The following is a 17,582-nucleotide window of genomic DNA, read 5'->3' as shown; positions in this document are numbered from 1 at the left end:
GTCTGTCTATCTATCTTTGTCTGTCTGTCTGTCTCTTTATTGTCAATCTGTCTGTCTACTATATTGAACAGCTAAAACATGTAAAACACTAGTCTTTGGGAATATTTGGGTCAAATAAAGCTACTGGGTTCTAGGTGGTGTTCAGAAACGTTAACGGTTTTTAGTCATAATTTACACACACCGTATATTAAAAAGTCACCCATTTTGTAGAATGTCACATTTACTAAATGAGCAAGTGTGGTCAAGTAAACATGGATGTATAATTATTTACATCTTACCGCATCTTTTTCTGGGTTGCACACCTTCACCCACATGATGTGGTCCAGCAGCCAATCAATGGGCTTGTCTTTGTAAAACATCAGCATAAACTCCACAATCAGCGGCAAGTCCAAAGACTTGAACATTTTACCTGGAGAAAATGCAATTCATGAATATCATCAACAAGAGACAGTCTAAGTTCATTATACCACAGAGACAAACACCCCTAAAATGAGCTTTCAACATTTCAGAATGACAATATGATTTTTACGAGTATCTGTGGGCATATTAAACTGAAATCAAGTGGAATAAAAAACAAATCAAGAACAGGTATAGATTTACTCTTCTAAAACTCAAAAAACACAGGAGGAAAGATGAAGGGCAACATTTTTTCCAGAAATCAAAGTGAAAAACCCCTTGCGCTCAGAGTAATTACATTTTCATATCAAAGTTGCCAGAATCACTACAAATGTGGTACAACATTAGATGTAATAAATCATAAAATAATTTAAAAGATGTGTTTAACCAGATTAGATTATTCAAGAGCAAGGATTTTAATTTTCACCAAGACAACCTTTTATTTGTCTAGTTTTTCAAAACTCTTTTAGTCACAAATGTACATAGTTTTCTTTGGCAACTTATAATAGAGCACCTTCTAATTTATACACATTTCAAAAGACTCTGAAACTACAAACTCTAGAGACTTTAAACTGTTTAAAGGCTCTTCAGAAGAATAGGTGTTTTAACGTAAAGTTAGTCACATTTGTAATTTTCACATGTCTCATGTTTTATTTATGTTGTGTTCAGTGTTAATCTCATCAATGGAATTACTGATGAAAATGTTAACTGATGAACAAACGATTTTAACTAAATTAAACCATTTCGGCTTTGCAAAAAACGCAAATAGCATAGGTACAGTACGCCGTATAATGAGGTCACAGGTGACAAGAGCACTAATTGTGTGATGAAAAACCAACAAATTAGCATCTTTTCCAATTTGTAGCTTAGTTCTTGCAAATTAATTCAAGAATGAGGGGAACAATGCCCCTGCATTGTTGGGAAACACTGATCCTGAAAAACATCTGTTTCTTTTCTCTCCCCCTTTTCTCCCCAATTTGGAATGCCCAATTCCCAATGCGCGCTAAGTCCTCATGGTGGTATAATATCTCGCCTCAATCCAGGTGGCAGACGACGAATCTCAGTTGCCTCCGCATCTGAGACTGTCAATCCAGGCATCTTATCATGTTACCATGGAGACATAGCGCATGTGGAGGCTTCACGCTATTCTCTGCGGCATCCACCCACAACTCACCACACGCCCCACCGAGAGTGAACCACAATAGCGACCACAAGGAGGTTAACCCATGTGACTCTACCCTCCCTAGCAACAGGGCCAATTTGGTTGCTTAGGAGACCTGGCTGGAGTCACTCAGCACGCCCTGGATTCAAACTTGTGAGTCCAGGGGTGGTAGTCAGCGTCAATACTCGCTGAGCAACCCAGGCCCCCTAAGAAACATATATTTTTAAAGAAGAAACATCAATCCAGTACGTAGTTTCCCTTAGGGATGGGCAATATCACTTTTCGATCTTTTCGATCCGATACCATGTACTTTAAGTCCAATATCGATACCAAAACAGACACCTCTATTACATGTAATTTTTTATGAATTGTTTGGATCAAATTTATAACTTTATTATTACTTATTTTGTATTTATGAGCCTAAACAGAAAATTGTTATGCTGCTTTGTTTACCCTTTAAATATGAGTTGGTATAAGCCACATATAAAACCTCAAAATTAACCATAAATATTATTATATGGTTACTATTACTACAACCAAGTTACCATATTGATCCTACAGTAATGCTGTAGTAAAACCATGGTTAATTTGATCAAATCTTTTGTACTGACAAAATAAAACAAAAAGTAGTTACTACAGTCGTGGTTAATAATACAACATTACTACAATAAATCCATGATAATCCATCATTTATTAACGAGGATTAAAGATCATTATCAACTATTAACAACTCTGAATTTAAATAAACCTGTAAAAATGGTCACACATGTCCATTATAATACATGTCACATCTATATATATATATATATACACTCACCTAAAGGATTATTAGGAACACCTGCTCAATTTCTCATTAATGCAATTATCTAATCAACCAATCACATGGCAGTTGCTTCAATGCATTTAGGGGTGTGGTCCTGGTCAAGACAATCTCCTGAACTCCAAACTGAATGTCAGAATGGGAAAGAAAGGTGATTTAAGCAATTTTGAGCGTGGCATGGTTGTTGGTGCCAGACGGGCCGGTCTGAGTATTTCACAATCTGCTCAGTTACTGGGATTTTCACGCACAACCATTTCTAGGGTTTACAAAGAATGGTGTGAAAAGGGAAAAACCTCCAGTATGCGGCAGTCCTGTGGGCTGAAAATGCCTTGTTGATGCTAGAGGTCAGAGGAGAATGGGCCGACTGATTCAAGCTGATAGAAGAGCAACTTTGCCTGAAATAACCACTCGTTACAACCAAGGTATGCAGCAAAGCATTTGTGAAGCCACAACACGCACAACCTTGAGGCGGATGGGCTACAACAGCAGAAGACCCCACCGGGTACCACTCATCTCCACTACAAATAGGAAAAAGAGGCTACAATTTGCAAGAGCTCACCAAAACTGGACAGTTGAAGACTGGAAAAATGTTGCCTGGTCTGATGAGTCTCGATTTCTGTTGAGACATTCAGATGGTAGAGACAGAATTTGGCGTAAACAGAATGAGAACATGGATCCATCATGCCTTGTTACCACTGTGCAGGCTGGTGGTGGTGGTGTAATGGTGTGGGGATGATTTCTTGGCACACTTTAGGCCCCTTAGTGCCAATTGGGCATCGTTTAAATGCCACGGCCTACCTGAGCATTGTTTCTGACCATGTCCATCCCTTTATGGCCACCATGTACCCATCCTCTGATGGCTACTTCCAGCAGGATAATGCACCATGTCACAAAGCTCGAATCATTTCAAATTGGTTTCTTGAACATGACAATGAGTTCACTGTACTAAAATGGCCCCCACAGTCACCAGATCTCAACCCAATAGAGCATCTTTGGGATGTGGTGGAACGGGAGCTTCATGCCCTGGATGTGCATCCCACAAATCTCCATCAACTGCAAGATGCTATCCTATCAATATGGGCCAACATTTCTAAAGAATGCTTTCAGCACCTTGTTGAATCAATGCCACGTAGAATTAAGGCAGTTCTGAAGGCGAAAGGGGGTCAAACACAGTATTAGTATGGTGTTCTTAATACTCCTTTAGGTGAGTGTATATTTATATGGGATTATCTACAATCACGTTTTCATCAAACCACACAATGATGTCTCTACATATTAAAGGCATTACAACTTAATTTTCTGTTATAGCATAATTTTCTGTAAAGCTTCTTTGAAACAATGTGTGTAGTGAAAAGCGCTATACAAATACAAATGACTTAACTTATGAATATCAACCAAACAACAGTCTAATAGTTCTATGTACCCTGAACTAAAGCAGCAACATCAAATGCAATTACATATAGAGTACCTACACCTATCTGCTTCTAAAAGTGGTGGTAAACATGTATTTTTATATACCTACTGTGGAAATTGCCATTTTCTATATGCTTGGGCTATATGTATGTTCTGTAAGTTGCACTGGCAAGAAAGTACATCTAGCAAGAACATAAATGTGATGCTAATGTAAAGTGTAAAATGTGATTTTATGGTTTGTGCATGTGTGAACTGTACAGTCATGGCTGTCTGCCAGCTCCCTCTCCAATTAGCAGCTTGCACAGGCAGGTGGAGCAATGCATGATCGAGCTCAAGGAGAGTGTGTTAGCAACAGCGCTCTAATAGCCACTATGTTGACTGACGGCAGGAAAAGACAGAATCATCCAGACGGATTTGTCATGCCTGCAATCCCTGATCTAAAATAGGCCAACTCCATGTTGGAGAGATCTGAGCATTCACACCAGGACTCTGGATACTGCAAAGATCTTAGAATTCATACTGTCAAAACATAGCAAAGAATTAAAATCTGACACACAATATTGATATAGTGGTGTTAGCTATGGCAAAGAAATTGAACAAACCCCTAAACTAATTAAAGTTCAGTGCATTACTAGTCCTGCACTGTTTGTGCTACGGACATAATGGAATACTTCAAATCACGTGGCTTGATACAACATGTGCTATTACTGTTCTAAGCAATCTGATTTAATGTTCGTCTGGCAGATGATATAGGCAAAAAAACAACACTAGACTTACATTGAAAAAGGAACTTGATTCATATCTATACAGTAGACCTAGACTTAGGAATGGGCCCTATTGACTTGGATCAGTATGTAACTGCCTAGCAACCACCCAGAACACCCTAGCTACCAATTAGTGGACCTTTAGAACACCATAGCAACTGCATAGCAACATGCTAAAAAACACTTATAACACATTACTTACCACCTATTTCCTGGCAACAACCAACAACCCTCCAACAATGTCATAGCAATGCCCTAGCAACCACCCAGAACACCATAGCAACCACATAGCAGCTTGCTAAAAACTACTCAGAAGACCTAAGCAACCCCCTAGCAATGCCCTGGCAACCACCCAGAACACCCTAGCTACCACACAGTAACCATCTAGAACACCCTAGTAACCACATAGCAACATGCAAATACCACTTGGTATACCTTAGCTACCACCTAGCAATGTTCTGGCAACCACCCAGAACATCGTTGGAAACAAAGAAGCAAACACCCTGAACACCCTAGTAATCATATAGCAATGTGCTAAATGCCTTGTCAACCACCCAAAACACCCTAGCAACCATCCAGATCACCATAGCAACTGCATAGCAGCATTCTAAAAAACACTCATAACACATTATCTACCACTTATTTCCTGGCAACAACCAACAATCCTCCAACAACGGCTTAGCAATGCCCTAGCAACCACCCAGAACACCCTAGCAATCACATATCAGCATGCTAAAACTAGTCAGAACACCCTAGCAACCAAATAGCAAAGCTCTAGCAACCACCCAGAACACCCTAGCTACCACATAGCAGCATGAAAAAAAACACTCCGAACCCATTATCTACCACTTATGCCCTGGAAACCACCCAGGACCACCTAACAGTTGCATAGCAATGCTCTAGAAACCCTCCACAACACTTTAGCAATCATATAGCAACATGCTAATAAACACACCTCAGCAACCACCAATAACAATGCCCTGTCAAATGGCCCAGAACACCCTAGCAACCGAATATCAACTCAATAACAACCACCCAGAACACCCTAGTTACCAATTAGCAAGAACAGAGAACACCTGATCAACCACATACCATTTCAACATGTTAAAAACCACTCAGAACATCTTAGCTACTTAAAGGGGTCATGAAATGCTATGTTTTTATAATATTATTATCTTCCTTGAGGCCTGTGGACCACCTTGGACTTAAAAGGCTGGAGAGCCAGATATCAACGGGTGATCCGCCATTGGCATTCTTAATGTGATAAACCACTAGAGCGGGACGTGGTCCGAACAGAGGGTGAAAGCACGCTCCAACAGATAGTACTGGAGGATTTAATCTCCAATAATTCAGACAGTTCGTGTAGTGTACGTGACGTAAAAGTAGTGCCCTGATCAGTGAGGATTTCTTTCGGAATCCCCACATGGGAGACTATTCTGAAGAGAGTCTCCGCAACACGCAGAAATGTTGTCCACCAGACCCAACACAAAGTGATGTCCGCGTGCCGCCCGCTCTAATGGTCCGACAAGGTTCACACCAATTCTTTTGAAGGGGACCTCGATTAAAGGAAGGTGCGCAATAGCACTCTTTGTGTGGCCGGTGGATTCATTAGCTGACATTCACGGCATGTTCCACGCGCAGGTTAATTAGAGCCTGATGTTGTGTTTGGTGGATGCTGGGAAGGGTGTTGAACAGTTCGGCCATCGGCGAAGACTCCTTATCTCCTAATCCCAGGTTTGGGCACCACTGTGACAGGTCTCTTGCTCTGTTGCGGAGGAGGAAGTGGGAGCCAAGCAAACAATCCAATGTAAATCTTTATTTTTAATTCTCTTCAGTATCCTCACACTGTTAGCTTTCCAGCATAACGCAACTGAGTGCACACATAAAAACTGCTGTGTGCATCTCTCTCTCTCTCCCCTACAGCGGTCTGGACCACCCTTTTATCCCTCTCCAGCTCTCACTGTAACACAGAACAGCTGCTAGAGATAATTTCCCACAGGTGTCAATCCTTACCGTTCTTACTCTCCTGGCCTCACTCTCCACAAAAGTCGTTCGGCCACGCCCACATCACCACAGTGGGAATTATATAAATGCTCTTTTAAGACTGGGGAGGAAATTTTGAGTTCTGAAATGTACAGTATGTTTTTACAGTACAGTTAAATATCTATATAATATATCTAAATATCAAGGAAAATCTGATTTTCCATTTCATGACCACTTAAACCAAGAGTTTCAGGACCAGTATTTTGCACTCTATTTGTGGAAATTGCCATGTTTGATTGCGTATGCAGGACTGAAATGACAAAAGCATTGTAAATCGGTGTGTGTGACACAGGCAGAGCATCAATCACATCTTCAGGGCTGCTTTGGGACCTATTAGAGTAAAAGAGCAGAGACAGACCCTAGAGAAAGAGAGAGAGAGAGAGAGAGAGAGAGAGAGAGAGAGAGAGAGAGAGAGAGAGAGAATGACAGATGTCGAAGGCAAGAGAAAGGTGTTAATCTGCAGCACTGTCGGGGTCATGTTCAGAGCAAGTGTGAAATGCACTGGGGGAATTTGTCTTTGCTTTGGCATATCAGCTCGTTACTTTTAAAACTATTAAAGTATATATTACTCTTAACCTATGGCATGGCAGCCTTTTTTCTATAACATTTTAAAATGTAAATCTAGACCAGTTTGGGCCAGCTAATGGCCAGTAAAGACTAGCTTGAACTAGATAGAAACCACATAAACAAACAAACTGTTTTTTTTAAAGCACAGATTGCTATTTTTTTGTAATTATGTTTGGCCAGTCACATGTTCTTATCAGAAGGATGAACCGAAGCCAATAAGATTATCAATGGATACCAACTGTAGCCAATCAAAGCAGACCAAATATAAACAGACTTGTGCTTGTGCCCTTGGCTGCTAAGGCTAGGCTGATGTCAGAATAGTTTGTTGAAATTTAGCTGGCTAACAAAGAGCAGTTTGTGTCTTGGTCGGCCCTTGTGATATAGTAAAAATAACCATGTCCATTCTGTTCATTCATTCGGCTTGCTGTTTCAAAACAACATTCATACATTTTTCATTTTGTGTTCCACGGAAGAAAAATATGGGTTTGGGGTGGCATTAGGGTAAATATTGAATAGGGATAAATATTTTTGGCTGAACTACCCCTTTAACTTATCAACTCATCAGCTCCAGCAGAGCATTTCCACTTCTCTGATTCAAGAGGTCAATTCTCTCTCAACTGCTCTCGGAATCAATCTTTTTCCACATTGAGTTCCCTGAGGCCCTCACCCAGCTCCACATGTCAGCTTACACAAAGTTGAGAAACACCACTGATCACCATCATCAACATAATTAGCCTTCATTTCAAACACAGCTCATAATAGAGCAATTATTTTGGCTACCATTTTAAAATGAGCTTCAGAGGATTGTTTTTGAGAGGGGAAAAAGCCTCAGATAAACTCAGATTTCTTTCACAAAACCTGAAATGATTGTCAAGGCAAAAGGGCCAGAAGCCAGCTGTGTCCTTCCTAAGAAGGCACTCATTACAATGCTAGCTTGAAAAGGCATTCTATGCTGGTGGATGAATGGATGAAGTCTATTGAGCTTGACTGCACAGGCTCACAGTACATGCACATCAACAAAATCTTTCTAACATAATACAGGCTTTTTCAAATCCCTTTCAAATTTTCTTCTGCTGATTTCTGAAATGTACTAGTTGTTTCTTAATTCCCTAAGTGAAATGACTGTCAAAATGAGCAGGTTATCATGTGGATTTGAAGTCTTGAACTTGTGGTCTTGGTCTCGAGAACTCTCATGACCAACTAAACACGGCAGAGTCAAGTCTCCACTGAGGAGCACCATTTGTATAATGTGCAGAATTGCAAATAAGGCTGTCAAAAATAAATTTTTGTATTTGAATATTCATGGGATTTAATATAAAAATGCACTTTAGAATGCAAAAACAGTGCATTTGATTTTAAGATATGTGCCAAGCGTCAATTCTGATTAAGGTGGATGTCTATTGTCGTTACGTCTTGGCTCTCCTATCAGCATCACGCAGCACAAGGGGCCGTTCACAAAGAACCACTTTTATCTCAAGCAGGAGCGGCATGTTATTAGATGCTGTGTAAGGTAAAAATAACATTTAAAAGCATGTCTTGACACACCTGTGTTCCGTTACATGTGTTGCGCTACATTAAAGGTTGGGGCATAACGGGATACAACAGGTTCCACTGAGGCTCTTACAATGGAAGTGAACGGGGGACAATTTTTATGTTAAAATACTCATTGTTTTAAAAGTATAGCCACAAGATATAAACAATATGCTTGTTAACATGATTTTAGTGTGATAAAGTCGCTTACTAACATTCTGTGTAAAGTTATAGCTTACTTTACATCAATGTAGTGTCAACAAAAGCAAAAATACTACAAATGTTGATTTAGACAACTTTACAGCTCAAAAAATACATGAGTTTTAACAGGAGAATTAATGTAAGTGCTTCTATAAAATTATAGCTATTAGACCCTCCAAAAATCTGCCCCCAATTCCACTGTAAATTCCTCACTGTAACAGTTTTGAAAGAAAAGGAGGGGTAAATCAACATTATACTATCGATTGAGCTTTAATTTGTATTGAACCTGGAATCCTATTTTAATAGAAAGAATCCACATAAGATGAGAAAAAGTTGTTGTTGTGTACAATCTGTGGGGTTTTGAAGTACGTTTGGAGCAGCAAAAAACGTTATACATTTATTGGCATTATGCCAAGCTAAAATGCTATTTCTAGCCCTTGAAAATGCACCGATTACCAGGCATGCTTAGGTATTTTCAATCAAGAAAATCCACAGAAGATCATGTTTTATTTTCTCTAGTAAGACCTTTGATTTTAGAGCAAAGATGTACTGCAAACAGGGGTGAAAATTTCATCAAAATGTTGGGGGGGGGACAATAAACATAAGAATTCTCAAGAGCAATTTTTGAAGGTTTTTTTTGTTGTTGCCCCATTTGCATTTGTATTATTTTATTTCTTAAACAATTATTTTAAGAATATATCATTATATTATTTACAATACACATATTTTAATGATATTTTAGGGGGGGGACAACCCTCAGATGGGGGGGGTTCTTGATGAGAAACTTTGTATTGGTTTACCCATCAAAAAAAATCTAAAAACCCTTTAAACAAGACGCATATTTAGACATTTGTGCTTTTATCAGTATACAAGTTGTCTTGCTGTACTGGCAGATATTTTTTTATCATACCTGCCAACACATTTTTCCACCCCTCCTCCCGCTGCACTCCGGATTGACAATTCCTCATGATAAACGAACGATTTTCTGCATCCACACTTTGTAATGAGAATGCATTAGACCTCCAGGTAGGGTTTCCACCCGTCCCGTAAAATACGGTATCGTACCGTATTTAAATATGAAATTATGCGTTCCATATCAAATCAGTACGTGACACAATAAAGACAAGTACAGATGAAGGGAAAAAATGAAGTACGCAAAAAAACAAAAACCACATCCCTGTGATCTCCACGGCCCAGAAAGTGGAACAGGGGCGTGTCTAAGGGGAGGCTGGGGGAGGCAGTGCCTCCCCTAGGATAAGCTCTGCCTCCCCTGAGAATTTGAGAAATAATCTGTCCATCTGTTGTTTTGAGTGTAGCCCCGAATGTATTTTGAATAGTTGACTGACAAATATGAAACCGGACAAAAGCCTATGTAAACCCCCGAAATCATAAGTTGCCTTATTTCATGTTGCTTTGGCTTTGCACATACTGCATACAGCCTGTAAAAATAGACATAGGCATAATCTAGCCTATAGAATAAGTTCCTTTGCCGTCGGTAGCCTATGGGCGACTCCGTTTCTTCCTCTCTGTTGAATATGCAGCAGGTAGAGGAGGAGCTTGCACAGTCGTTGACATCAACTAACGTTACTTAGTGGCGAGATAACAGCAGTTAGCAGGAAAGACAGCAAAAATTAAGCAAATGAGGCTTCTAAAATTTCCGAAAGAAGTCAGTGGGTAAGAATTCACATTTGTTTTTGTCCTTAAAGTCTGAAGATCATCATCTAGCTGGCTTTCACCCACAGTAGGCTAAACCTCAAGATTTGTAGCCTCTAACCTGCTTATTTAGATTGACGCAGCTTGGTAGCTCCGAGTTAACGCAGTCGCCTCTCACGCCGGAGACCGCGGTTTGAGTCCTGGTCGGAGTGTACTTTTCTTGTTTATCAGGTGTTGATTTCTCTAAGGATAACCAATAAGCATTAACATAAAATGTATGTGTGACTTGTTTTGTGATATTAGTTTGTAGTAAATATACACTTTGATTTGATTAAATGGTTTTGTAGAGTGTAGCAAAGATGAGCAACAGACTGAGGAGCAGCTGCAGCAGCTGTGCCAGAATCAGGCATGGAAACTGGTAACAATTAATAAGTCACTTTACTTTAGAGAAAGTTAAAAGTGAAACATTGTTTATCCTAATGAAAGGATTTTGACAGATGAATTATTCTCATAGAGATGATGAGAATTATATACAGTTTGATGCCATAGTGTGTCAATGAACTTAGACTAAAGTCATTCATTTATTGCTTTAACTTAGGATCTTATACATTATTTTGACTATTTATGTCAAAAAATATAAATTATTTATATTCAATATTTTTTTTACCTCACTTTACTCACTATAATATAACTCTTTTGTGATGACTTTATGGTAATGTACATGAAAATTCAAGAATCATGATAGATCTTAGGGCAATCCCACTGATCTGCTCTTCCCAATACATTTTCTTCAATGGTATTGGTCCACAATTTGACATATGTAGCACTTGATGAATTAGTTGTTTGAAGCTGATTTGCAGTAAGTTATGTGCTGTATCTGTTCTTTTGCATCACAGATGATTCAGGGAGGAGAGAGGATGAGTTAGTCGAGGATAATACTAGAGTGGAAGATTTAGGAACTGTAGAAACAGGCCCAGCCAGAGCAAAACTCAAAGAATACCCTCTCACCAGCTTTGGACTACAGGGAAGTGGTTGCTAGTGTGAAAATAAAATTGTCTGGTCTAAGCCCCGGATGTCCTTCAATGCTGGAAACGCCTCTGCATCTGATGATAAATTACAATTTAAAAGTGGATTGTTTTGTGCATATTTTTCCATCGCTAGCAGATGAGTGAGGTCTGACACAACAAAAATCCAGTTTAAGCCCTATAGTCTAATAGGGGATCTCTGGGTTCCTGGCTTAGAAAAAGATATGCACTAAAATAGATTGTGTGTAGTATAGCTTAATTTTGCGCCAATTTTTTCAATTGTTTATGTTGCCCCCCAAACAAGCCAAATGCCCCCCCAAACATGATATCCTGGTAACCCCTCTGAAGTGGAAGCTGTTTCAAAAGTAAGGGATTAATGCCCATATGACCCACATACCTTTAGCCAGATAGTGTTGCTTTATATGCCATTTATTCTATAAGGCTTTAATTTCTATGATCACAGCTTTAGTGTTCAAAAGAGCTGTCTGAATGGCATGAGGTATGGCTGATGTAAAACAGACTCTGCTAGCCTAGAGTTTTGCTGTGTTTATCATCCTGAGGGATAGGTTTCAGTTCGAAAGAACTATAATACACACAGACAGCAGTGCAAGACAGCATTGGTCGCAGTGAATTTGACAAAGACTCACCAATGAAACCCAGCTGGGAGAACTCTAAAATCATCCACTCCTCTGACGGCTGCTGCAGGGCAAAATTCTTCATTGTGGTAAAGAAATTTGGCCGTGCGACAATGTCATCCTCTAGCTGTGAGAGAGAGAGAGAGAGAGAGAGAGAGAGAGAGTTGAAGTTCAGGCTGCTGTAAAGAGCATCTGATCAGTTTTGAATCAGTTAAAATTGCATAGCAATGCCTTCAAATTAGCATAGCAACGTCTGGCAGCCAACCAAAAACCCTTGCATCATGGTGGCAAGTTTTGGATGGGCAAGCACCACTTACATATCCATTAGAAAATGTAAAATATTTGCCATTTTTGAATTTCCAGTTGGTGATGCATAAAAAAAGGTTTGGAAAAGCATAGAAGTATAGAAGGCTGTAGAAGATACAGACAAAGAAACTGTAGAAACTGTAGTATTTCTACCCATAAAACAGACCAACTGTGCTTTTTGTGAATATTCGCAACTGTTACTTAGATGCGTGTTGGTAGAGAGCATTTTCTTTTCTTAAATTTCTTTTAAAAGGCAATGCCAAACGAAATGGCTTGCAGTGAAAATGGATTTGCACTGCTTTGTACGCTTATAAAAGAAAAGCTGCAGCCCTCTCTCACACATCAGGGTCAAAGAATTTACTTTAGAGTGAATGCATCATTGGAGACAAAACAGGATGGGACTTTATCATTGTGCTTTGTCATAATCCTACCTGCACGTAATATGTCCCTTTGGTCTGGGCGTACATCATCAAGAAGCAGTAATCCAAGTTTTGCTTTGTTCTCCACCTGCAAAAACGATCAGTAAATATTTTAAAAATAATTTAAAGCCATACACACATGTAAATCCACAGATTGAAGATAATAAATAGCAACTGAGACCTGCCGTCCACAACTAAGAGGATAGTGATAGAGTGGATTATTTGTGGCAGTTGTTTTGTCCAATCATGTCAGTGGTTGTTCTTCAAAAGCTGACAGTTCTGTTAAGTTCCAAACTGACAAAACTGGCAAAACAAAACATATAAATGTAAAACATTGGGCCAGGTTTAACGTCAATAAAGTCAAAAGTCACTGGTTCTTGCGGGTCTCGTCTTGACGTGCAATATTGAACACTATTTGAAAGCTACGACAAAGGAGACGATTTTTTTTATGCATAATGCCATTTATTACACAGGTCTCTGTAATACTTAATTATGATTGATCAATGGCGCCATCTAGTGGTCGGATATTTCTGAGTAACAACCGCACATTCGGGAATTAAGACATTTCAGACCACTTATCCGGTTATTGCAAGTCATCTTTGCTACTTCTCGGATCACTGTGCGATCTCTACAAATAAGTTAACAAAATTATTTCCAACACAAATCAAGGTTTCATATGCATTTTTTTTTCAAGTATTCTTGTAATAAGCGGAGTATGATAATAATAATAATGAACAGTCGGATTGCTATTATTTAAAAAGCAAACACCAACATAACTCTGATGCAAACTGGAGGTTGAATTCAGTACAGCGATTTATTTCTTCTCCCATAATTACATAATTTCTACACAAATTAATATTTTATGGTCATTTTTTTTTATTTTTAGTAGCCGTGTAATAAGTGGGATTTTATCAGACGGTTGTTATTGCAAAATAAACCACCTCATGGTGATACAAAATCCTTATCACCCTGTTGGGGTTTATTTTGCAATAACAACTGGCTAACTCTACATTATCTCTTATATATTATTTCAGTCTTTAATCTAGCGTATGTCTTTTGTAGACTTGGAATATAGAATATAAGTTGTACAATATGCACGCTAGCACAAGTCCCATTATGAAAAAGAGCACAGTGGACATTCTCCAATACATCTGTTAATATATGCGTGGCGAGCAGGGCGGGGCTAAGCGGTGTCATGGCAGAGCAAGGCCGGTAAGATAAGTGGTGAATGCGGTCCACCTGTGTGCCACACTGGTCTTGTGTTCCAGTGAGGGGCAGCGGGAGTATTTAAGGAGAAGAGACAGTGGCAGATGAGAGAGATGCACAGAGCTATGAACTATTCCTTTAGGAGGAATGTTCCAGGTTCAACACAAGTTAAGCTCAATCGACAGCATTTGTGGCATAATGTTGAATATAGTTTCGACCCGTCCCTCCTTTATAAAAAAAAAAAGCAATAAGGCACTTACAAGGGAAGTGAATGGGGTCAATCCATAAATGTTGAAATACACATGGATTCAAAAGTACAGACACAGAACAAAAACATTATGTGCTAGCATTAATTTAGTCTCATAAAACAAGGAATTTACCAGCATTAGGGTGCTTACCAGATTACAGAGTTTACTGGTGTTATGTCGACATGACAACAAAATTGTAATATTGGAAATAACTTTACATTGATAAGGTTAGAAAGCAAAATATTGACTATTCATATTGCACAACATAGATTTTTGGCCAATCATATACTCTCTTGAATAAAAATGTCCCTCCACCAAATATCACCTGCCAAGTAGCAAATCATGTTTCATCACTATAATAAAATGGCAGATGAGAGAGAGAGAGATATGCACGGAGCTGACAGTCTGTAGTGTTGAGCTTAAAAGCATAACATAGTATGAAGCAGTGTGTTAAGTGTGCAACTGAAAAGTGCAACATTAAATGCCTACGTGTTTTGACAAGCCCCAGCTTCCTCCTTTCCACGAATTGTTACACTGGTGTCAAAACCTGGGAAGGAGGAAAGATGCGCTGTCAAGAAGTCCTCGATGCTGGCTGAGGATCACGACGCTGAGGGAGTGCTCGATCTGCGTCAACCCGCAACCGAAAGGGATGGCTGAGGGGTCCAGTGCTATCGCCTGGCACTGCGTACGGAAGCAGTACAGCGAGCGGAGTGCCAGTTGATGGCGTGTCTGGGGCCGCCGAGCCCATCTCACTCTCCTCTCTCAGCTCTCTCTCTCTCTCTCTCTCTCTCTCTCTCTCTCTCTCTCTCTCTCTCTCTCTCTCTCTCTATTCTCCCCCTGTGGTGAATGAGGTCCACCTGTGTGCCACACTGGTTCCAGTGAGGGGCGGTGGGAGTTAAGGAGAGGAGACAGTGGCAAACGAGAGAGAGAGAGAGAGAGAGAGAGAGAGACGCACGGATCTGACTGTCTTTAGTTTTGAGCTGAAAAACCAACAGAGTTTATGTGTAGTGAAGCTGAAAAGCATACATAGTGTGAAGCAGTGTGTAATTGTGTGCGATTGAAAAGCGCAACAATAAATATCTACGTGTTTTGTCAAGCCGGCCCCAGCTTCCTCTCCACGAATTGTTACAATATGGCGAGTAAATGAATGAATTACATTTTTTGGGTGAACTATTCCTTTAGGAGGAATGTTCCAGGTTCAACACAAGTTAAGCTCAATCGACAGCATTTGTGGCATAATGTTGAACATAGTTTCGACCCGTCCCTCCTTTATAAAAAAAAAAGCAATAAGGCACTTACAAGGGAAGTGAATGGAGTCAATCCATAAATGTTGAAATACACATGGTTTCAAAAGTACAGACACAGAACAAAAACATTATGTGCTAGCATTAATTTAGTCTCATAAAACAAGGAATTTACCAGCATTAGGGTGCTTACCAGATTACAGAGTTTACTGGTGTTATGTTGACATGACAACAAAATTGTAATATTGGAAATAACTTTACACTGATAAGGTTAGAAAGCAAAATATTGACTATTCATATTGCACAACATAGATTTTTGTCCAATCATATACTCTCTTGAATAAAAATGTCCCTCCACCAAATATCACCTGCCAAGTAGCAAATCATGTTTCATCACTATAATAAAATGTGCCTCTTCCTCATCAAAACAAGAAAGAAAACTGGCTTGTCAAGCCATTTCCTGGCATCTCCAAGAGCTGTATCTGTATATGTGAGAGAAAACTGGGAAACTGCTGAAATGTTTACCCAGCTGATGGGAAACCATACTATTTCTGCAGTTCTCCATAGTGTTGAGTAAAAATGTGATTTATAATGGTAGTTACACCAACATTTCCAGGTTACAGCATTCACACTGCATGGGTAAGCAGTACGGTGGTGTTTCTGTCGGTGTACTGCCATTCAGACAGCATTTTTGTCCCTATGTGTATAATACTCATCATGTTTAACAGGTGTTTTAGATGATACAGCTTTCCTGCATTAGCAATTGACATGCACACACAGATTAACTTAGTCACGCCATGTCACGATTAAAACACAACTGCAACACTTGTAAATTAATTTTGTTTATTGTAATGGGAAAATGATGTGTCTTTTAATTCCTCAATAATACTGTGTAAGACTGTGATGATTGTGGCCCTCACTCACGGCACCAAACATTGAAATAAACGTTGAGATGTTTGGAAATATATTTGATTAAACATCCACATGTGAAACAACAAAGTAAAAACATCCACGATTTTTTTTTCTTGTTTGATTTCTTTTGATTTTCCCATGATGTCAAGCAAAGAGGCACTGAGTTTGAAAGTAGGCCTTAAAATACATCCACGGTACACCTCCAATCGACTCCAATTAGCCACTTAGCCTATCAGAAGCTAATTGGCTAATTGCCTAAAGGCTTAACATCATTTTCTGGAATTTTCCAAGCTACTAAAAGGCACATTTAACTTAGTGTATGTAAACTTCTGACCCACTGGAAATGTGATAGTCAATTAAAAGTGAAACAATCTGTCTGTAGACAATTGTTGGAAAAATGACTCATGTCATGCACAAAGTAAATGCCCTAAACAACTTGCCAAAACTATAGTTTGCTAATATGTAATCTATGGAGTGGTTAAAAAAACGAGTTTTGTACATATATCATTCTATTGGGGCGTCTGTGGCTCAGGTGATAGAGCGGGTCGCCACTAATCGCAGGGTTGGTGGTTCGATTCCTGGCCCACACGACTCCACATGCCGAAGTGTCCTTGGGCAAGACACTGAACCCCAAGTTGCTCCAATGGCAGGCTAGCACCTTGCATGGCAGCTCTGCTGTCATTGGAGTGTGTGTGTGTGTGTGTGTGTGTGTGTGTGTGTGTGTGTGTGTGTGTGTGTGTGTGTGTGTGTGTGTGTGTGTGTGTGTGTGTGTGTGTGTGTGTGTGTGTGTGTGTGTGTGTGTGTGTGTGTGTGTGTGTGTGTGTGTGTGTGTGTGTGTGTGTGTGTGTGTGGATGGGACACAGTGTAAAGTGCTTTGGTAACCTCTAAGGTTAAAAAAGGCGCTATATAAGTGCAGACCATATAACACATATATATATATATATATATATCGCCTAAAATGGATAACATTTTTTCTAGGCTGATTGGCTATTGATTTGTGTGTCTGTTTGATGGGTGATTGATTCAGCTGCCTGTCTG

The 17,582-nt window shown here is 39.5% G+C and overlaps 1 protein-coding gene across 1 annotated transcript in view; it reads right to left on the bottom strand.

Annotated features, from left to right (window-relative positions):
- The window catches only part of mgat4b (alpha-1,3-mannosyl-glycoprotein 4-beta-N-acetylglucosaminyltransferase B), a 117,159-nt gene that overhangs the window by 14,897 nt on the left and 84,680 nt on the right, over positions 1–17,582 (bottom strand). The window contains exons 7-9 of the mRNA XM_052154673.1: positions 12,947–13,022; positions 12,222–12,336; positions 279–409 (exon numbers count right to left, since the gene is read on the bottom strand). Coding sequence (XP_052010633.1) covers positions 279–409; positions 12,222–12,336; positions 12,947–13,022 — 322 coding nt within the window. The remainder of the gene's footprint in view (positions 1–278; positions 410–12,221; positions 12,337–12,946; positions 13,023–17,582) is intronic.

This window comes from Xyrauchen texanus, chromosome 23, assembly GCF_025860055.1.
Source record: "Xyrauchen texanus isolate HMW12.3.18 chromosome 23, RBS_HiC_50CHRs, whole genome shotgun sequence".
Classification (NCBI taxonomy): domain Eukaryota; kingdom Metazoa; phylum Chordata; class Actinopteri; order Cypriniformes; family Catostomidae; genus Xyrauchen; species Xyrauchen texanus.
The sequence above is the reverse complement of the archived record's forward strand: the minus strand, read 5'-3'. Positions and strand labels throughout refer to the sequence as shown.